The 17323-nt window shown below is 37.3% G+C and overlaps 1 protein-coding gene across 1 annotated transcript; it reads left to right on the top strand.

Annotated features, from left to right (window-relative positions):
* Nucleotides 1-8108: 8108 nt before the first annotated feature.
* On the top strand, nt 8109-14193 carry LOC140241812 (extracellular serine proteinase-like). The gene is made up of 6 exons (XM_072321567.1): nt 8109-8232; nt 9807-9916; nt 11188-11332; nt 12514-12698; nt 13348-13519; nt 14054-14193. The coding sequence occupies exons 1-6, from the start codon at nt 8109-8111 to the stop codon at nt 14191-14193; spliced, it is 876 nt and encodes a 291-aa protein (XP_072177668.1).
* Nucleotides 14194-17323: the final 3130 nt, after the last annotated feature.

The following is a 17323-nucleotide window of genomic DNA, read 5'->3' as shown; positions in this document are numbered from 1 at the left end:
AATAATTATTACAGTAATTACATTACTAGTAATTTTGTACACCGCTTGATACATCATTACAAAAGTAAAGGTATTTCACAGCGCTTTACATCATTTCATAATCTATACCGCAGCAGTTATAGCATACGTACATAATAATGCTTTACTGCTCTGCAATAGAAAACCCATCTTGGCCTTATTTCTCTTTGAACTGTACATGCCCAAAACAAATACAAATTTTTAAACTTATTCAGATGTATACATTGTTTACAAAAATACATAGATTGCATCAAAGAAATTATGGAAACGGGGATCCCCTGCCACATATCCGAATACAGCTTTGCGGAATACGTTTGTTCCATCGAACCGGGGATGAGCATGTGAATGAACAGATATACCTCATGTCATCGTCGGTGAAATCTTTAACTTTTCTGTGAACAAGCGACCCCTATAATCCAACATTATATAGAATGGGGAGATAGCCATCTAGCTCTTAGAGGGACCTTCTAAGAGGATAGAATAGAGAGGCATTGAAAAGGGAGGTACCATAGCTTATATGACCGTATTCGAAATAACAACGACCTAGAATTGGCAAATAATAAATTATGTGACTTTAAATTCGCCTTGAATCTGATTATCCTCCAATACCTAATGAGAATAACAAAATCCACAGATTATGAATATAGACTATATATTACTGGATAAAAAGTGGAGTTTTAAGATGTGTCTGTAAAATTTCTAGAAAATTGGGCAGACCAATGAATCTTGGAAGCTTATTCGAGAGTCTATAGGATCACATTTCGGAATAGTATTATCACCAGCTGGAAAACGTTGTTACCAGCCGATTAGACGGCCCTCCTTTCATTATTATCTTTTGAGATTAGCCTATCCATGTGTTCTGTTCTTGAAAGACTGGAAGAATATAGCATTATTCGAGTATAAGCGCGGAGGCGGGTTTGAAAAGCATAATAATCATTCTTTCGGGAACTTGTTTGAAAAAAATACATATTTATCTTCCTTTTCTATTTTTGTAAGTAAAGAGTGATATTGTCATGTGCAGGTACTAGAAAGACATGTAACCAATATGACGAGACAACAGGAGCTGAGATTAGATCGCAACCATGCTACCATAACAAATACAGCGTGTCTAAAATTGTTTTCTTATAATTGGCTATGATGCATACTATACATAAATGATAATCATATCAAAGATTTCCATAGAATATTTCTGGGGTTACTCCAAGTGGTACAGAGTATCGATATCAATGATGTCAGTATTTTGTCGTATAGCTTGGGTTGGAACCAGGTGCGAGCATGGCTATAGCAACATTTAAATGTTAATAATCGGGGCAGGTAAGGTTGTTTAAAATCATGAAAATCAATTTACATGTTGTCTTTGTGAATGATCTCATTATGTCAGTGATCGACTTGTGAGATATTGAGAGCGAGCTTCAAGTATTATTTTGACTGCCAAACAAGCTACCACCAAAATTTTCTCCCTCTCTCCAGTTAGGCAAACGGATTTAAATGTTGCCATGCTAGTTAATGACAAATTTGTAGTTCGATACGTAACAACTAACACCTCAAAGTTTCACATTCTTTGGAGGACTAATGATCGTTGTTGTTTTTTTTTTTTTGGTGTTCATGATAGCAACTAATTAAATGAGGAGAGATATTAGGCTAAGCTTTTGCATCCTTGATTTGGGGTTGAATGCCACACTTCCTATTACACACGTAGAGATTTCTTCTTTGTCTATAATTTTGTACCTATTTTTTTATCATTGTACACAATAAACTTTTGCATGCACAGATTAAAGTGTCCAATTCGTATTGATCGGAGTGAATAATGAGGGTACCCTTCATTGCGTTTTGCGTTTTACTGTTTTAGATACAGACAAAAAAAAAAGAAGAAGAAAGAAGAACCCAAAAGGAAAGAAGAGAGAGAGATAGAGGAGAGAAGGATAGGTATAGGGGATGAGCGAGGAGAAAGGAGGGAAGGATTGGTTTTTAAAGAAGCATCATAATAAATGACTAAAAATGAAAAACTCGGCTTGAAGAAAAAGAGACAACTGCTGAGAATACATTGTACTTGCTGTGACTAAAGACTGGGATATCACCGCTTAGTTGTTGGCTGTGTACAGTATGTCAAAAAAATACAATCGGAATTTACGCATTGATAAATTTCGAAATAATTATCAAACAATCCAAATACTGTTTCAGTAAAATTAAAAAAAAAAAACTGCAGAAAATACGTGCTGTAACTAAAGACGAGGATATCACCGCTCAGTTATTGGCTGTATATAGTGTGTCAAGAAATAAAATACAATCGGAATGTACGCATTGTATTTCAGTAAAACTATTACTTGTTACCTACATCTTGCAGAAAGGTCCTTTCAGTTTGGATCAGAGGTCATGGGGGAAATGTAGATCTTTGTAAAGATTGTCTGTGATTGTGAAGGGTCTGTTTCTTCCGGGTTTAGCACTTGGATGCTCTTGGCATCCATGTGATTGAAAACATTGTGCTCACAACTACAGGGCAGCTGACCCAAGAATTCACTTTCTGCTCATAACATTATATCCGTGTGTATACTTTTATAAATGAAGAGTTTTATTGGAAAACGAGCTAACTCCATTCTTGTTTAGTTGAGATATTTGTGATTAAAGCTGCTTGAAAACAAAGAACATATATCTGTTTGTACATTTATAAGTTAAGAGTTTTATTGCAAAACGAGCTAACTCCATTCTTGTTTAGTTGAGATATTTGTAATCAAATCTGCTTGAAAACAAAGAAAATGATAAGAAAATACAGGGTATTTTTAATCATAACTTTTAATATATTCCTTGTTATGTCACAAGTGAGGTATTGCTGGAAAGGTTTAATTTTGCTTTATCTAATGATGGACTTACTTTGAAATGTTGAAGAATAGGCGCTTAGCTCATTTTGCAATAAAATTCTTCAAATCTGTAAATATGTAAATATTATTGTTCATTATCATTTTGATGAAAAACAGAAAGTCAAAAAGAAGTAAGAGCTCAATCCAATCTTTCATAAGTTAAGAATTTAATATATTTCTTTAATCATTTGTTCTCACACCTAACCAACGTTTGCAAAACTCAGAAATTTACCTCCTTTTTTGATGTATCTCATTACTATTTTTGTACTTTTGTTAGTTGAAAATGAAAAGAAACAAGTAGTTACTTTTTCAAAAGAGATGTTCTTCTTGTGGAAGAACACAAGGAATAACTTAATATTTGTAAAGTGTGATGGACAACACGTCTCATTACAAAACTTGGAGGAAAGGGAATTCTGACAATGTCTGACATGCTTTACAAAGATCCCTATTTCTCTTCAAGGTTGATTTCTGCAAGATGTAGGTAATAAGTTAGTTTCATACCCTGAATCTATATTCTGATTGATTTTCAAAATCTGTTCTCTTTTCAAAGTTACTGGTGCTGAAAGTCCGATTGTATCTATTTATTCATTTATTCATTTTTTGTGGTGGTAATGGTGGGGGGGGGGGGACATACGGTATAATTTCGTTGTTGGTTCTTGTAGTCGTTCTTATTCTACATTCTGTCTGTCAGGGGAAGAGCAAATGTATTGTGTAATGATTTCAAACGCACAATAATATGATAATGTGTATTGGAAAAGTAAAACGTATATTAAGCAAAATTAAGAAACAGCCCTTCCTTAGTACAAGGTACTTGATATCATCAGAAATTACCCCATTTCACTTTGTGATGAATTCGCTTTTTCCTTCCAAACAAGGCTTTCCAAATTCATCATTTTTTTTCAGTGACCGAGATCTTGAAAGGCATGGTGATTGCACCTCGCAGAGATAAGAGTGCTGCGTATTTTTTGAGGTACAAGCAATGATATCCAAGGGTGTATACAAATTTTACCTGGAACATTTGGCTAAGCATCTATAATTCATGTGTATCCAAGTGTCTGGGACTGCCGCGTCCATCACAGTTAATCATCAGATCAACACAATTAACCAGATGCATTGATAAAGTCAATACGTCCCTTAACCACTGCAACCACATTTTGACCACAATCAACGTGTGATCGTCGGGCTTGATGTTTAAGAATGATTATATTCCTTGGTTCATAATTCATTAGAGGAAGAAATCACTTATGTAAAGTTATCACTATCAAGAAACTGAATATGATTAGATTAGACATCAAATTTTTTCGTAAAATCGAAATGGCTTCGAAAATATAAACCTTTGTCTATCATTACTTGATATCCACGCAACCTCTAGATTATCCAGTACGTTTCGTTATTTATTTACCATCAAACAACTTTGTTGTTTCAGAGTAGACCCATACTACAACTACGGCAATCAATAAACATGATGTGTATACTTTGATAGAAACGCACTTGTAATAAATAAAGCACTCGTAAGGGCAATATGGTTATTACTCGTCAGATTAAAGTCCACCACCACGTGCAGAGAAAATATGAAATACAGATAAAAAGGATCTAGAAAAGGGTCGACAGTGCTTTGTGTTTCAAAGTCTGGTTGCCAACATATCGAAGGGAAACATAACGTTGCACGCCAATTAAACGTTTCACGTGATGAAGGCTGATCACAAGCGTTTTGTCACATTTGAGTTAAGTATCGGCTACAAATTTGATATAGAGGGCCAAAGTCGAAATCAGGGTGGAATTATAGTCACGAGCTTGCATTGTCTGTGACGGTTCAGAGACCCACCAGGCACCAACGGCACCTGTTGGGAGCATTGTTTTAGAAGTTCTCCTATCGCCGTACCCTCCTGGTCGCCATGGCGCGGTACAGTGGACTAACACTTCTCCTCCTCACAGTTTTGGCTCTCGCCGTCGAGTCCAAGCCATGGGGAAAACTGCTGAAAAAATCGGAAGAAGACCGTATAGCTGGACAGTACATCGTCGTGCTGAAGGTAACTCTGCTTACGTAGTGCGTTATCGATTTTCTTTGTTGCTGTGTAAACAAAACATGTTCAGTCGGTTCTGGATCATAGTCATATGTCTCAATGTGGAACATGTATCAAACTGCCGTATTGCATTTTGCCATGAGGGTGTGCTGCAATTGTTGCATTTTAACAGGAAAAATAAACACGACGTATCCATTTATGCTGATAAAAGAGAAATAAGGAAATAGCATTGGTGGGCGCAGATTATAGTTATTATAGTGTAGAGTACACAAAATATTTTTATGTGCACCAATATCACGCAGTGCGACTAAAAGTTCGCACGAAGGACAGACAGAGGAAATATGCCAGTGGTAAATGGCTGTTGTCATCTTGTGCACGTTTAAAGCTTATACAGTAGTAGCAAGGGCCATGCTAACTGCGACCAGCCCAACACGCAGTGTTGGGGCTGCGCATTGTAGCAGATATGATCATGACAGGCGAAGTATAGCGCCTAAATATCAATATAGAATCGCAAAAATTCTGTAATATGAAGACTTACAGGTGAAGTTATAATGTTGAAGACTGACTGCGTTCAACTTTTGGTCCTGTCAATATTCCATTTCTGCTTAAATTGATGAGTTAAATACGACTCGGTCGAAAGGAACTTGGGAGAACGACATCTTACACAGTCAATGGATTTGAAACTTGTGCGCATGCGCTGGCCGTCAATTCATCTGTACAGCTGTAGCTTTATGGCAAGGCCATATCATACTGTTGTGGCAAATCCTCTCGCTGTATATTGCGTTGCTTTCTGGGTGGGTACGCGCGCGCAGGCCTTGTCAGAAGGCTAAAAGCATTGCGACTCCGCCCAGCACATGAATATTTACGTGCGCAGTGTACTGCATACTGATTTCGAAAATGGTGAATGGGATGGGGAGCTAGGAGATGGACCTGTAAAAAAAAACGTTTTTTCAAGATCATTGGACCAGTGTGAACAAGAACAAGGTGAACGTATGGTAGGAATTAGATAAGAATCTTATGTATACTATAAAAGCAAGTTTTTTTCTAGTGAAATTCGAAACTTACGGAGGCGCGAAAATCTGTGACAGACTGTGTATGTTTTTCAAGCTTACCGATATAGCACTCTATTGACTCAGGACGCTCCCACAGTGTGTAACTGTGTACACGGAGCGTCCCGGGGTTAGGGCCATGCCAGACACAAACAACACGACTATCAAAAGAGAGAACAGATCCGGCATGTAGCGACCTCCATGGTTCAGCTGTGATAGACATGAAAGGACTGAATTGGAAGCTTTACGTCGGTGAACTCGCATAAAACAGGCATTTATAGTTGGTTGCAGATAGAAAAAGGAAAAGAAAAACGGATTCGGTAACCGTGAAATTCAGTCATTGTTGTTGATAATAATGTTGATGATAATGTTGGATACGTGTGTGTTACCTGCCGCATCCTATGCCATTCTGTATCAAACAAGACTGTAAATTTTAATACGCAAACGCTCCCTACGGTTCAAACGACTATCAAAAATTGTTATTTCCGCACTGTACCCTTCGATACCTGGACGAATTAGATGTTTCCAATTCGTAATTATTCTCAAAACACAATGCCAATTGAGTAGTAAGCACATGCAGTGTTTCATACAGGTTCACATCATCACGTGTCTGCGAGAAAACTATTATTAGGTCATGTGATAGGTTAAGAGCTTTATGTACATAGCACTCGCTTTCCGTTCACGCTGTACCCTCGAAAGAGTTTTCATGCATTTAGCATGCATGCAAACGCAGCGACGTCAATGAGTATCTCACCGCATGTCATGCAATTTATGACTGCATATCTCTAGAACAAACACTTGAATTGTGTTAGCTCTTGCTTTCTACCGTTGTTTACTTCTTTGGGGAGTAGCTCGCTTTGCTGAACTATTAACAAGCTGTCTATTGTGGTCAACCACCCAACAGAAATAAGTTTGATATACATCTATCATATGCAGATGTATATATATTTATCTATTTATTCATTTATTTATTCATACAGCATCTAAACATTAGCGAGATGCTTTAGGAAAGGAAAATACGAAATTGATCGATATAAACCAGACTTTAATATCTTCCTTTTTGGGTCAAAACAGTTTATATAATCAATTTTACATCTTACATTTTACATTTACATCACAGTTCATATCCTTTCTGTATAACATTCAAATACATAAACAAGCATAGATCGTAAAGGTATTGACATTTTTCTTTTTTGTTGACACATTTTTGTGCGTACCAATTAGGTTCCCTTTATATACGGGAAAATGAGGTGAATGTTACTAAATCAACAACGGTGTCTCTTCATTGATGTGTTAACGTTGTGAATGAAAGGTGAAAAAGTGGGGGAAAGGTGAATTAACAGAAATACATGAATTGTTTCTCTTTCTATGTGCGCTTGTAGCCTGGCTTCAAAGCTGATGCCTTCATTCAAAAGTTCTCCACCATCAACTCGACCAGCTCGGCGAACATGACCGTCTTGTCTGTCTACCGACATGTCTTCGATGGATTTGCGGCTAAATTGTCGGATTCGAACGTCAACAAGGTTTGGAAACTATAAGGAGAAACAGACGTGGGGGAAAACAAATACACAGGGATGAAGAGTGAGGTATAGGAATAGAAAGATAAGGAGAAGTGAAGAGATAGAAAGAAGAGAAAATTTGCTACGAAAAGGGATGAAGGGAAAAAGACCCACATCAAATTCTAGTTTTGACCTACTTCACAGAAGAGCAATAGGTATGTTTGGGTTTTGTTATGCATGTATGCATGAGAAGAATTTAACTTTAAATATGAGTCCATGTAGGAGTGGCGGCAATTATTAAACAAAGGGATTGATAAAAGAACTAAAAATCGTGAACGATAAAAGCTACGGGAATGCTCAGAGATTAAACTGATCATTTATCTATCGGAAGCACATTACGTGCTACATCCAAGTAATTTTGTTGATTGGAAATAATATTTGTTTACTTCAGAATTGAGCGATAAATTGTAAATGATGGTGAAAATTAATTGCAGTAAAATACTGAAAATAGATATATTTGGAATTAAATGATTACATTTACAAACCCACTAGAGAATATATCTGTTTTGCTCAGGCGCTAATTGATCTGCGGGTCTTTTTCTTTCTCTTGTCCTGATCGGTGAAATCGATGCAAATTTTCCTTGAATTCTATAGTTCTTGGCGATGGAAGAGGTATCCTACATTGAGGAAAACGGACTGGTCAAATCTAACTTTGTTCCGGGCTCTTGGGGCATTGATCGAGTGGATCAGCGTTACCTGCCCTTGGACGGTCAAGCGGAATTTACAGGTATACACATCACAACAGAAATATTATTTTTGTAATTCGTAATTCGTAATATTATGTACATTGATCTATTTGTTCATGTATACGTTTGATTGTTGATTGTAGGGCTTAAGTCCTATTTATTGTCTTGTTGATGTGTTATATTTTCGCTGTTTGGTTATAAGGGCCAATTAATTTGAAGGTTTAAATAGGAAACCGACAACTGTCATTTTGTTGGATTAATCATAATTTCAGACGCAACGAGTCTTTTTCTTTTTTCAGACGTTCAATGTCATCATAATGATACGCCCCTCTAGAACCATGTAATGAAGTGTCATAAAACAGATCAGGAGCAACAGGGAAGGCAGATTTTAGATCACACCCCTCAACAAACAACCCTGCATATTATGATGTAGACATTGTGCAAAAATGTGTTGACTTTAAGTGTATTAATGGCAATGAAAAGTAGGTTATACAAGAAGCAGAAAGGCAGACATGCAAGAGACATTATTTGTGGGTAATGGTGATAGATGTTGACCTCTGATTCCATCATGAGGCTGTGACTATGTGACACCTCGCTGCAGTGGTAACTCCAAATAACATGTCACAGTAATCACAAACATTATCGGAATCATAATCATAACGGGGGTCATCCCACGAGACCGACACCCACGAGTCATACAGCCCACGAGTTCGACACTGAAAACAGGTCCATGAGTCATACAGCTCACGAGTCATGCAGCCCAGCATGAGTTCGACACTAGGCAAATAAAGCCCATGATTTCGACACGCTATAGGTAAAAACAGCCCGCGAGTTCGACAAAGACAACACTGGGCTTTAATAATGCATCGGTCTCGTGGGCTTTGCTTGCTTAGTGTAGAACTCATGGGCTGTATGACTCGTGAGCTGTATGACTCGTGGGCTGTATGACTCGTGGGTGTCGGTCTCATGACGTGCACCCTCATAACGTCTGCCGCCTATTTTACCCGTGTTGCTGCATTTATAATTACTATTATACTAAGTATATCATTCAATGGTTTTCTTGTTGTTGTTGTTGTTGTTTTGGTTAGTTGGTATCATCTTGGTGAAACAAATACAGTTCGACAGGAACAAAAGCTTAACAAATCATGCACATTATTTGTGGAAGATAAAGTCAAATTGTTGTATGTTCAAAAAAGTGAAGAAAATATACAGCGTATAAAACTAGTGAGCGGTCATTGCACGTAATAATACAAAAAAATGTCCACGTTTCCATAAAATCAAATTTCATAAATTTCGATTAACGTGAATATTCACCTTAACTGAAATTTAGGAGTGTAAATAAATTGCTGCCTGTTCGGTAGGCCCTACATCTTTGTTAGTACGTATTTATTTTTCCTTCATCACCTTCATAACCGTATTTCACAGAAGGCGTTACGGAGATCACATTCAATGCTGTCGCTGCCACAACATATCACAAAGATCACACACATAATTATACTCCGTAATCAATCCATGTAAAATATTGATAGAGAATGAGCCAGTGAAAGTTTCATCCATTTCGTACTCTGATGTAGCAGAGGAGAGGTTATACTCCTGTGCATATCGTTTTGTTCAGGTGACGGAAGTGGAGTGAGTGTGTACGTTCTCGACACCGGTATCTATCCGGATAACATCTACTTCGCTGGAAGGGCCCAAGTAGGATATGATGCCGTAGGAGGAGGACAGGTATGTTGAAGAGATTGTCAGTGCTTAATATCAACTAAAAATTTTAGAATAAAAATTATGCGAAATTATTATTAATTAACGCAGTTATTTTGAACAATTATTAGTTCCTTATATGCACATTCCTTTGTTGTAATACATCGTACGTTTTATTTGTTTTTGCGAATCTGCATCGACAACAAACATGTCTCGTTAGAAATAAATTTTCATTTGAATTGAATTGAAAAAAAAATCTGACAAATACATGGGCAACAACGTCAATAAAATAAGATAAAGAAAACGTTTAAACCAAGGTGATTTTTGTTTTTGCATTTCTACAAGAAAACCCGCCAATGTTAATCATTTCTATTCACATAAACATGCCATATAAACAAGACGAGGTATTGCCACGACATCAAAAGTATACCTTGGGTTTCAAACAAACTATTCACTGAATTTTGAACGTTTGAACTTGATACTTTATTATTCTTTAAGTTGTTCTAGAGTTGAATATATTTGCCAAAAATTATTTTGTGGAGAGGAAATGAATATAGTTGCCAAAACGGCTCACAGCTTTATAAAGGACAAAGCGCTCAGAATAAGAGCAGAATGTTCCGGAATGGAGGCGCAGGCTACCTGAGTTTTCATCAGAGCACCACCAATAATTCTTTCTCCACACTTTTTAGAACTCTTTCCTAAAATCTCTCTCGATCTCTCGCTCTCCTTTTCGGTCACTTTACCTCTCTACCTATACTCTCTTGTGCTTCCAGTCTCGTCTAATTGAAACAAACGTATGGCCGTTCTTTATTAATCAACTCATAACTATCTGGGTTACATCTTATCGGTCCTCTTTACAATTATACTGCTCTATCAAACAAGCAGAAAACAACAACATCGGCAATCAGGACACACAGCAGAAATTTACTAGGCACACAATATCTGATGAGAATTCAACTTTGATAGCTTTGGATTGTTTAATGTCACGGCATGTCTTCATCACCCTTTATCAGGTGCATGACCGGTAAATGTCAGTTCTGTCAGAATATTTTGATCCCCATTTAAGACATGAGCATAAGAACTTCCAGTGCCGCCAACCAAGCACAGCCAAGATAACATGGAAACTAGAACAGTTTAAAGCAGTAAAGTAATTCATGTGGTCTTTCTGAATATCGTCATGGTAGCCCATAACATAATTGCATGTATCTGCTATTACTGAATTTAGATGTTCTTGTTTTTGCATTGTTCTTTTGTTTGTTTATGTGTTGCTCTTCCTCTCGATCGTCGCTTTGCATCAGCATGGGATCGATTGTGACGGACATGGCACGCACTGTGCTGGGACAGTTGGAGCGAACTCGTACGGTATCGCCCACGGGGCTGCCCTCTACGGCGTGAGGGTTCTCAACTGCCTTGGAAGTGGTACCAACGCACAGGTTATTGACGGTATGATTTCCAGCAGTTGTTATTTTAGCAGAGCATTACATCATTATGTTGCACCACTCAGTACTCTGGGGTATGTCATACCTACCCCGAGTTCCAGTGTTGTGTAGCGCCATACCGTGTTCGCAAGATGTACAGTTACACACTGTCATTGTGGTTGCCATATTATTTCAACAATCGGTCTTGTTATGTCTTTTTAGACCGTAATACAACAAAAATTGTAATGATACTTCTTATATTTTTTTTAAACATGCTTTTGCAATCTTAAAAAGTATTTAAGAATAACATAATGTCATTATCAATCCGCGAACTCATCCCATGATTCCTTACGTCTTCCTTGGATTGGCAACGCTGTGGCATAGTGGATAAGACTCGTGACTCCCGATCGGAGGACGCTAGTTCGAATCCCGCCCCGTGCTTACGTCCTTGGACAGGATGTTTTTACCCACCATGTCCCTCTCCACCCAGGTGTATAAATGGGTACTTGGCAACGCTAGGGTAATAACAATGGCAGGGCCCTCTGGTAGAGCAGTGGCAACACTGAAGATCGAGGCTATCCTGGGTAAATAGGACCTTATTATTATCATGATTTTATCATCATTATTATATGCGGTGCTGCTGTCTGCATGTGACGCTGAGATCACTAGTATAACAAGTGTGTTATGATGATGCTGCACTGCTGAGCTCATTGCTGCAACAACATTCTTTTACAAAACACTAATAAATTCTGTCCCCCATTTTTGGTAACCCAGGGTACGACCCGGGCTGCCCAACCTGGTGCACCCTTACCTCTCCAGTGTATGTTTTGATTTTGAAAAATGTAATATTGATATTTGAGACTGAAAGCCGAATAAATAAAAATGATAATAATAATGATGACGATAATAATAATAAAAATAATAATGATAATAATATTAATGATAATAATGATGATAATAACGATAATAATAATGATAATAACAATAATAACAATAATGATAATAATAATGATAATGATAATAGTAATAATAATAATGATAATAATAATGATAATAACAATAATAATAATAACATTATTCAAGAAAATGGCCGATTTCTGTTTGGTATACCCCAGGGTACCAAAACCTCATTATATAGGTACGAATGTTTCATCGAGCTTTCCTAATCCTCTTGATGTTGTCCTCCCATGTGTTGTCACGCTGCAGGAGTGGACTGGGTAGCAGCAAATGCCATTAAACCTGCCGTGGCATCCATGTCCCTTGGCGGAGGCGTGTCCAATGCTCTAGACGCAGCTGTAGCCAGCCTCGTGAACACAGGCGTGCCAGTGTCTGTGTCGGCCGGGAATAACGACGCAGATGCTTGTGACGCATCGCCTGCTAGGAGCCCACGCGTAAGTCCTTTTTCCCGTGTTTTCATCGAAACCAAGGACTTAGACCATAATTTGAAGGAAAAAAATGAGGCAAGTGCTGCATTATCCTAATAATGCAATTTTATGATTCTTGTTCATTGGTAACTTAGCTATTACGAAACACGTGGAGAAATGGAAAACTAATACGATGTCATTATTATACTCATTGCATCTTATTTATTATCAATTACTGACTCAACGTTAGGTCAATTGATTTAAAACACAAAACCTGCACCGAGTGGCCGTTCCAGTGAATGGTAATAAATCGGGAGCTTAAAAGTGCAAACGAAATGCAAGTTTTGTTGTATATATGTGTTCGCCAATTAAGTCAACTTGGTTGGTATAAGAAGTTCAAGATGACAAGAAAAAAAAATCGCAGTAAAGTCATCTGGTTTCAGTGTAGCTGAAAAAAAAAAAAAGATTGCCTTCTCCTCTCGGATCCTCTTGACCTAAAAAGTTTGACTTGTCAAGTAAAACAGACAAACAAACAAACATACAAACATAAAAACATAATCATGATTGATAGACGCCTTACATAAATTTCCGCTCAGTTTGCAAAATGACATCTGCATTTAAACTGAAAGTCTTATCTTGTCATATTATATTATTGTGACATCATATCGGTGACCAGGCCATAACGGTGGGCGCAACAGATAGCGGAGATAAGCGTGGCTCCTTTTCGGCATACGGCACCTGTGTCGATATATTTGCCCCTGGAGTGGACATTACTAGCACGTGGTACACTGGCGTGTCTGCTATCAACACCATCAGCGGCACCTCCATGGCTTGCCCCCATGTTACCGGTGGGTTCCCATAATCTTTTGCAGAAAGAGATCGGATTAAGAGAGGATTTCAGTGTGCGTGTGTGTGTGTGTGTGTGTACGAGTGGAGTGAGTTACAAAAAAAAAGAGACGAATAGAATATAGCCAATATCATGAGGATATTTTCAAGTATGGACACGACGATGTTTCTCATCCCTTTAGGCTACTTGCAGACTAGCATGAACAACAATCAAAATAAAGCACACATTGATCAGTGTGGACAATCTTTACATGCACCACACCATACAAAAGAAAAAAAAGCACACACACACATACACACACACATACAAAACGATCAGGTGATCACTTGCGAGGATACATTATACCACGCTCACTTTAATTTTCCTCCTCTTGAATTCAGATGATTGTGTATACATACTACGGCTCGTCAGTCTTTGTTTCTTTCAGTTACTTTCACACTGAAAAGATCTATTAATACATGTATTTACAAACTCCGTTAGTATAGATCACGCCTAACACCTCGCTCGTTAACATTCCTACCACCTCTCCCCACAGGGGCCCTGGCGATTGCACTCGGCAACGACGGATCTCTCACTCCTGAGGAACTCAGAACTAAGATCATCGATGACTCCACCAAGAATGTTGTAGAAGACCCTGAAGAAGGGTCTCCCAACAGACTGCTCTACATTCCTTAATCAATGCAGGAGATGGAGACCTTTGTCAAATATTGTCATGTTTTGGGTGCGGATATTATGGAAGCTAGCCTTGTAAATTTTCATCACATTCAGTGGAAATTGTAACCGACAGGTATTAAAACGCTTCTCCAGAGTAATGAAGTAAAAGGCAAGCGGTCGATGGGAAGTTATAGAAAATCACGAAAACGCGGCATAAAGAATGAGGGCGTCATTCATAATGCCTTCTAATACAGAGCACAAAAAAGACGTTCTGGTCATGTCACTGTCACATCACTTTCATGTTCTTATGATTATAATACGCGTTCAATACCATTATTGCTTCATATCTATACACCATCTAACGACACATGTATGCACAGCATCATATATTGAGGAAATATTATGAATTCGTTAAGATTCAATCGAAGTCATTATCATAATTCTGTCATTGATTTTCAGAGAACAGACAGTGGCAGAAATATTAGAAAAATCCTCACCTTCCACAGAAGTGGAAAAAAAAAATCAAAGGAAAATACAGATTTGAATAACAATATGTCTTGCGGGTTGTTGCGTTTAGTGTGTTAATGATTAAATACTTAATCCTATACAGTAAGGGTAAGGGTTTCACACGGTCTTATTCAGACTTCTCATATTATGTCCGAGATACAACGACCTATACCAGATCATGACCTATTTACCATCCGGAGTGAATTACAAAATAACATTTCATGTGAAATCACGTGACTGATATATGTAAATAGATCAAAATTCAAAAAGTCTTCTTGCGACAATCATTAATGTGCTGCGACTGCATCAGAGAGCCAAGTAGGCCTATCACGTTGCTTTTAATCGTCAGCAGTCCTATGGCACTCGCGCGCCAAGTCATGATTGGTTTCTAAAGCATCAGTCTTGCGTTTTTACGACAAAATCTTGCCTTCAATTACGTGCCATGCACTTCGCGATTTGCTTTTTGAAGCCATGCAGTTTGGTCCAATCACCCCACAGCAGTCTGAAATGATACAGTAATAAGCGAGTGCCAAAGCAGTTTTTGGATAACGTGTGTTACAACTCGTCTTGCAATATTAATCTAATCGTAATGAATTCGTCGCCGAGCACCAGTAAGTGCATTACTGGAGATCTTATAAGAAGGATAGACAGACTGTAAAAAGATAAGTTTTGCCTTGTGTATCTGCATTCCCTACTTTTGGATATCGCAATCAACAGAATCAAATGGACCAAAACTTGATGGCTCATCCAATTATTGCTAATACGGGGGATTACGAGATACTCATGTCGGTCTTCATTTAATCATGCATGATCTATCGCCATCCAATATGCCCTCTTAGAAGTTTTTACATGTCTGCTAAATACATTGTATGTTCGTTCATACCCCCCCCCCCGTTTGTTATGCTACAAACATCTTATATTGCGCAGTTGAATTGAATGTTTATTTGCATAGGATCCTTTTGTTTTTATTTCATTAATTATTCAACACCCAGATATTCATCATGAAGAAGGTCGAGATGATGAAAATGCAAAATCTGAAATTGGAATAGAAAAATCCATAGCTACCTATACCATGCACTGATAGACCTATACGTACATAGTTCGTGTTTCTATAATACGTTTAATTGATTTGCCTGACTTGCTGGAAATAAAATTATTGAATGAAAACGAAATTTTTTAATTCATGTTTGTGATGTCTTTGTGTTTCATCGTTTGTCTTACACTAATACATGTTAAAAAGACGAAGCCTGCAGCTGTGAATTCCGGATCCTTGTGATCTTTGTTTTCTTGCTGCTGTCATTCATATTTTTTTTTCGTCGTCTGGTACGCGTGATGTGCTGTGTAAGCTGCTTCTGCCGAGAGAGGGCAGCGTACATCAATAATTATTAAACAATTCAGTTCAATTCAATTCGATTCAATTCTAATCAATTAAATTCAATTAAATAAATTCAGTTTAATTTGATTCAATTTAATTAAATTCAAGTCAAGTCATGTCAAAAGTTTATTCATTTCCATCATCAAAAAAGAAGAAAATATGATTCAAAGCGGTACAAATTGTCTATTTGTTTTTCATTCATCTGGTAAGGACAATTTCTTCGATAATGTATGCATAAATGATATCATATAAGAAAAGAAACAATGCACACTTTGTTATGGTAACAGCAAAAAAGTGAGTAATCATATCGACGAAAACAAACCTTAGAAGTTTATTCTTCACGTAATTCTATGATGAAGGTTTGAATTATAAGAAAATTCTAAGTAGAATTGTATATTGTTTAAAAAATGTATGTGTTTCGAAAATGTTGTTTTGTTTGAGCCACAATAATATGACAGTCCCTTGTAGGAATTTTTCAAGAATTCAAAAAGATATCTTTATTTCATTCAGGGAAAGAAAACCAAAAGAAAACGGAAAGTATTTTATCAAGATCACAGTTTGGGGGACTGGGAGAAACTAATTTTTAACTTTGCACCAAGACTCAGAGAATAATTTTGATAAAACGGTTTGAAGTTTAGAGTAAAGATATTTAAGTTGGAAAGTAAGCTTTGACAACTTTTTCAGGTTATCGGTCGGTTGATTTCATTTCTTTTATTATTTATGTTTCATTAAATCATATCAAATCACGTTATTTACACACCATTGTCAGGGTGGTCGATTTCTATTTTTGAATAAGATATGAATCCAATCGTTTTTAAAAGGTATACCTTAATATTTCATTAAGATAAAGTTGACATTACGGCAGGAAATAGATGATTTTGTGGAAAATAAGATAAATCCTGTTATGCTTTTATACTAAAGGTCTATGTTTTTTTTTTTTTGCGTGTGTGTTGATGTTTAATAATTTCAGAATAAGGTACAATGTACTAGTAATTATTTCAAGCACCATATATATAATCTTATTATGTCATTTATGACCGAGGTAATGTGCAAACAGATACATGAATGCAGTGTGTGTATAGGTCTACAGTGTGTTTGTGTATACTTGTGTGTCTGTGCCAGTACGTGTCCTTAAGACAGGGTGTCACGAGTTCGTTGGGAGTATTTACACATGATGAGGTGAGGGAAGGGGCGTAAGAGTCGTAAGTCGGTGTTTGGGTGGGGAAATAAATATTTTGATACCTTTTTTCTAATATAAAAAAAGGACAA

This window comes from Diadema setosum, chromosome 18, assembly GCF_964275005.1.
Source record: "Diadema setosum chromosome 18, eeDiaSeto1, whole genome shotgun sequence".
NCBI lineage: Eukaryota > Metazoa > Echinodermata > Echinoidea > Diadematoida > Diadematidae > Diadema > Diadema setosum.
This window is presented reverse-complemented; position numbering and strand designations above follow the sequence as displayed.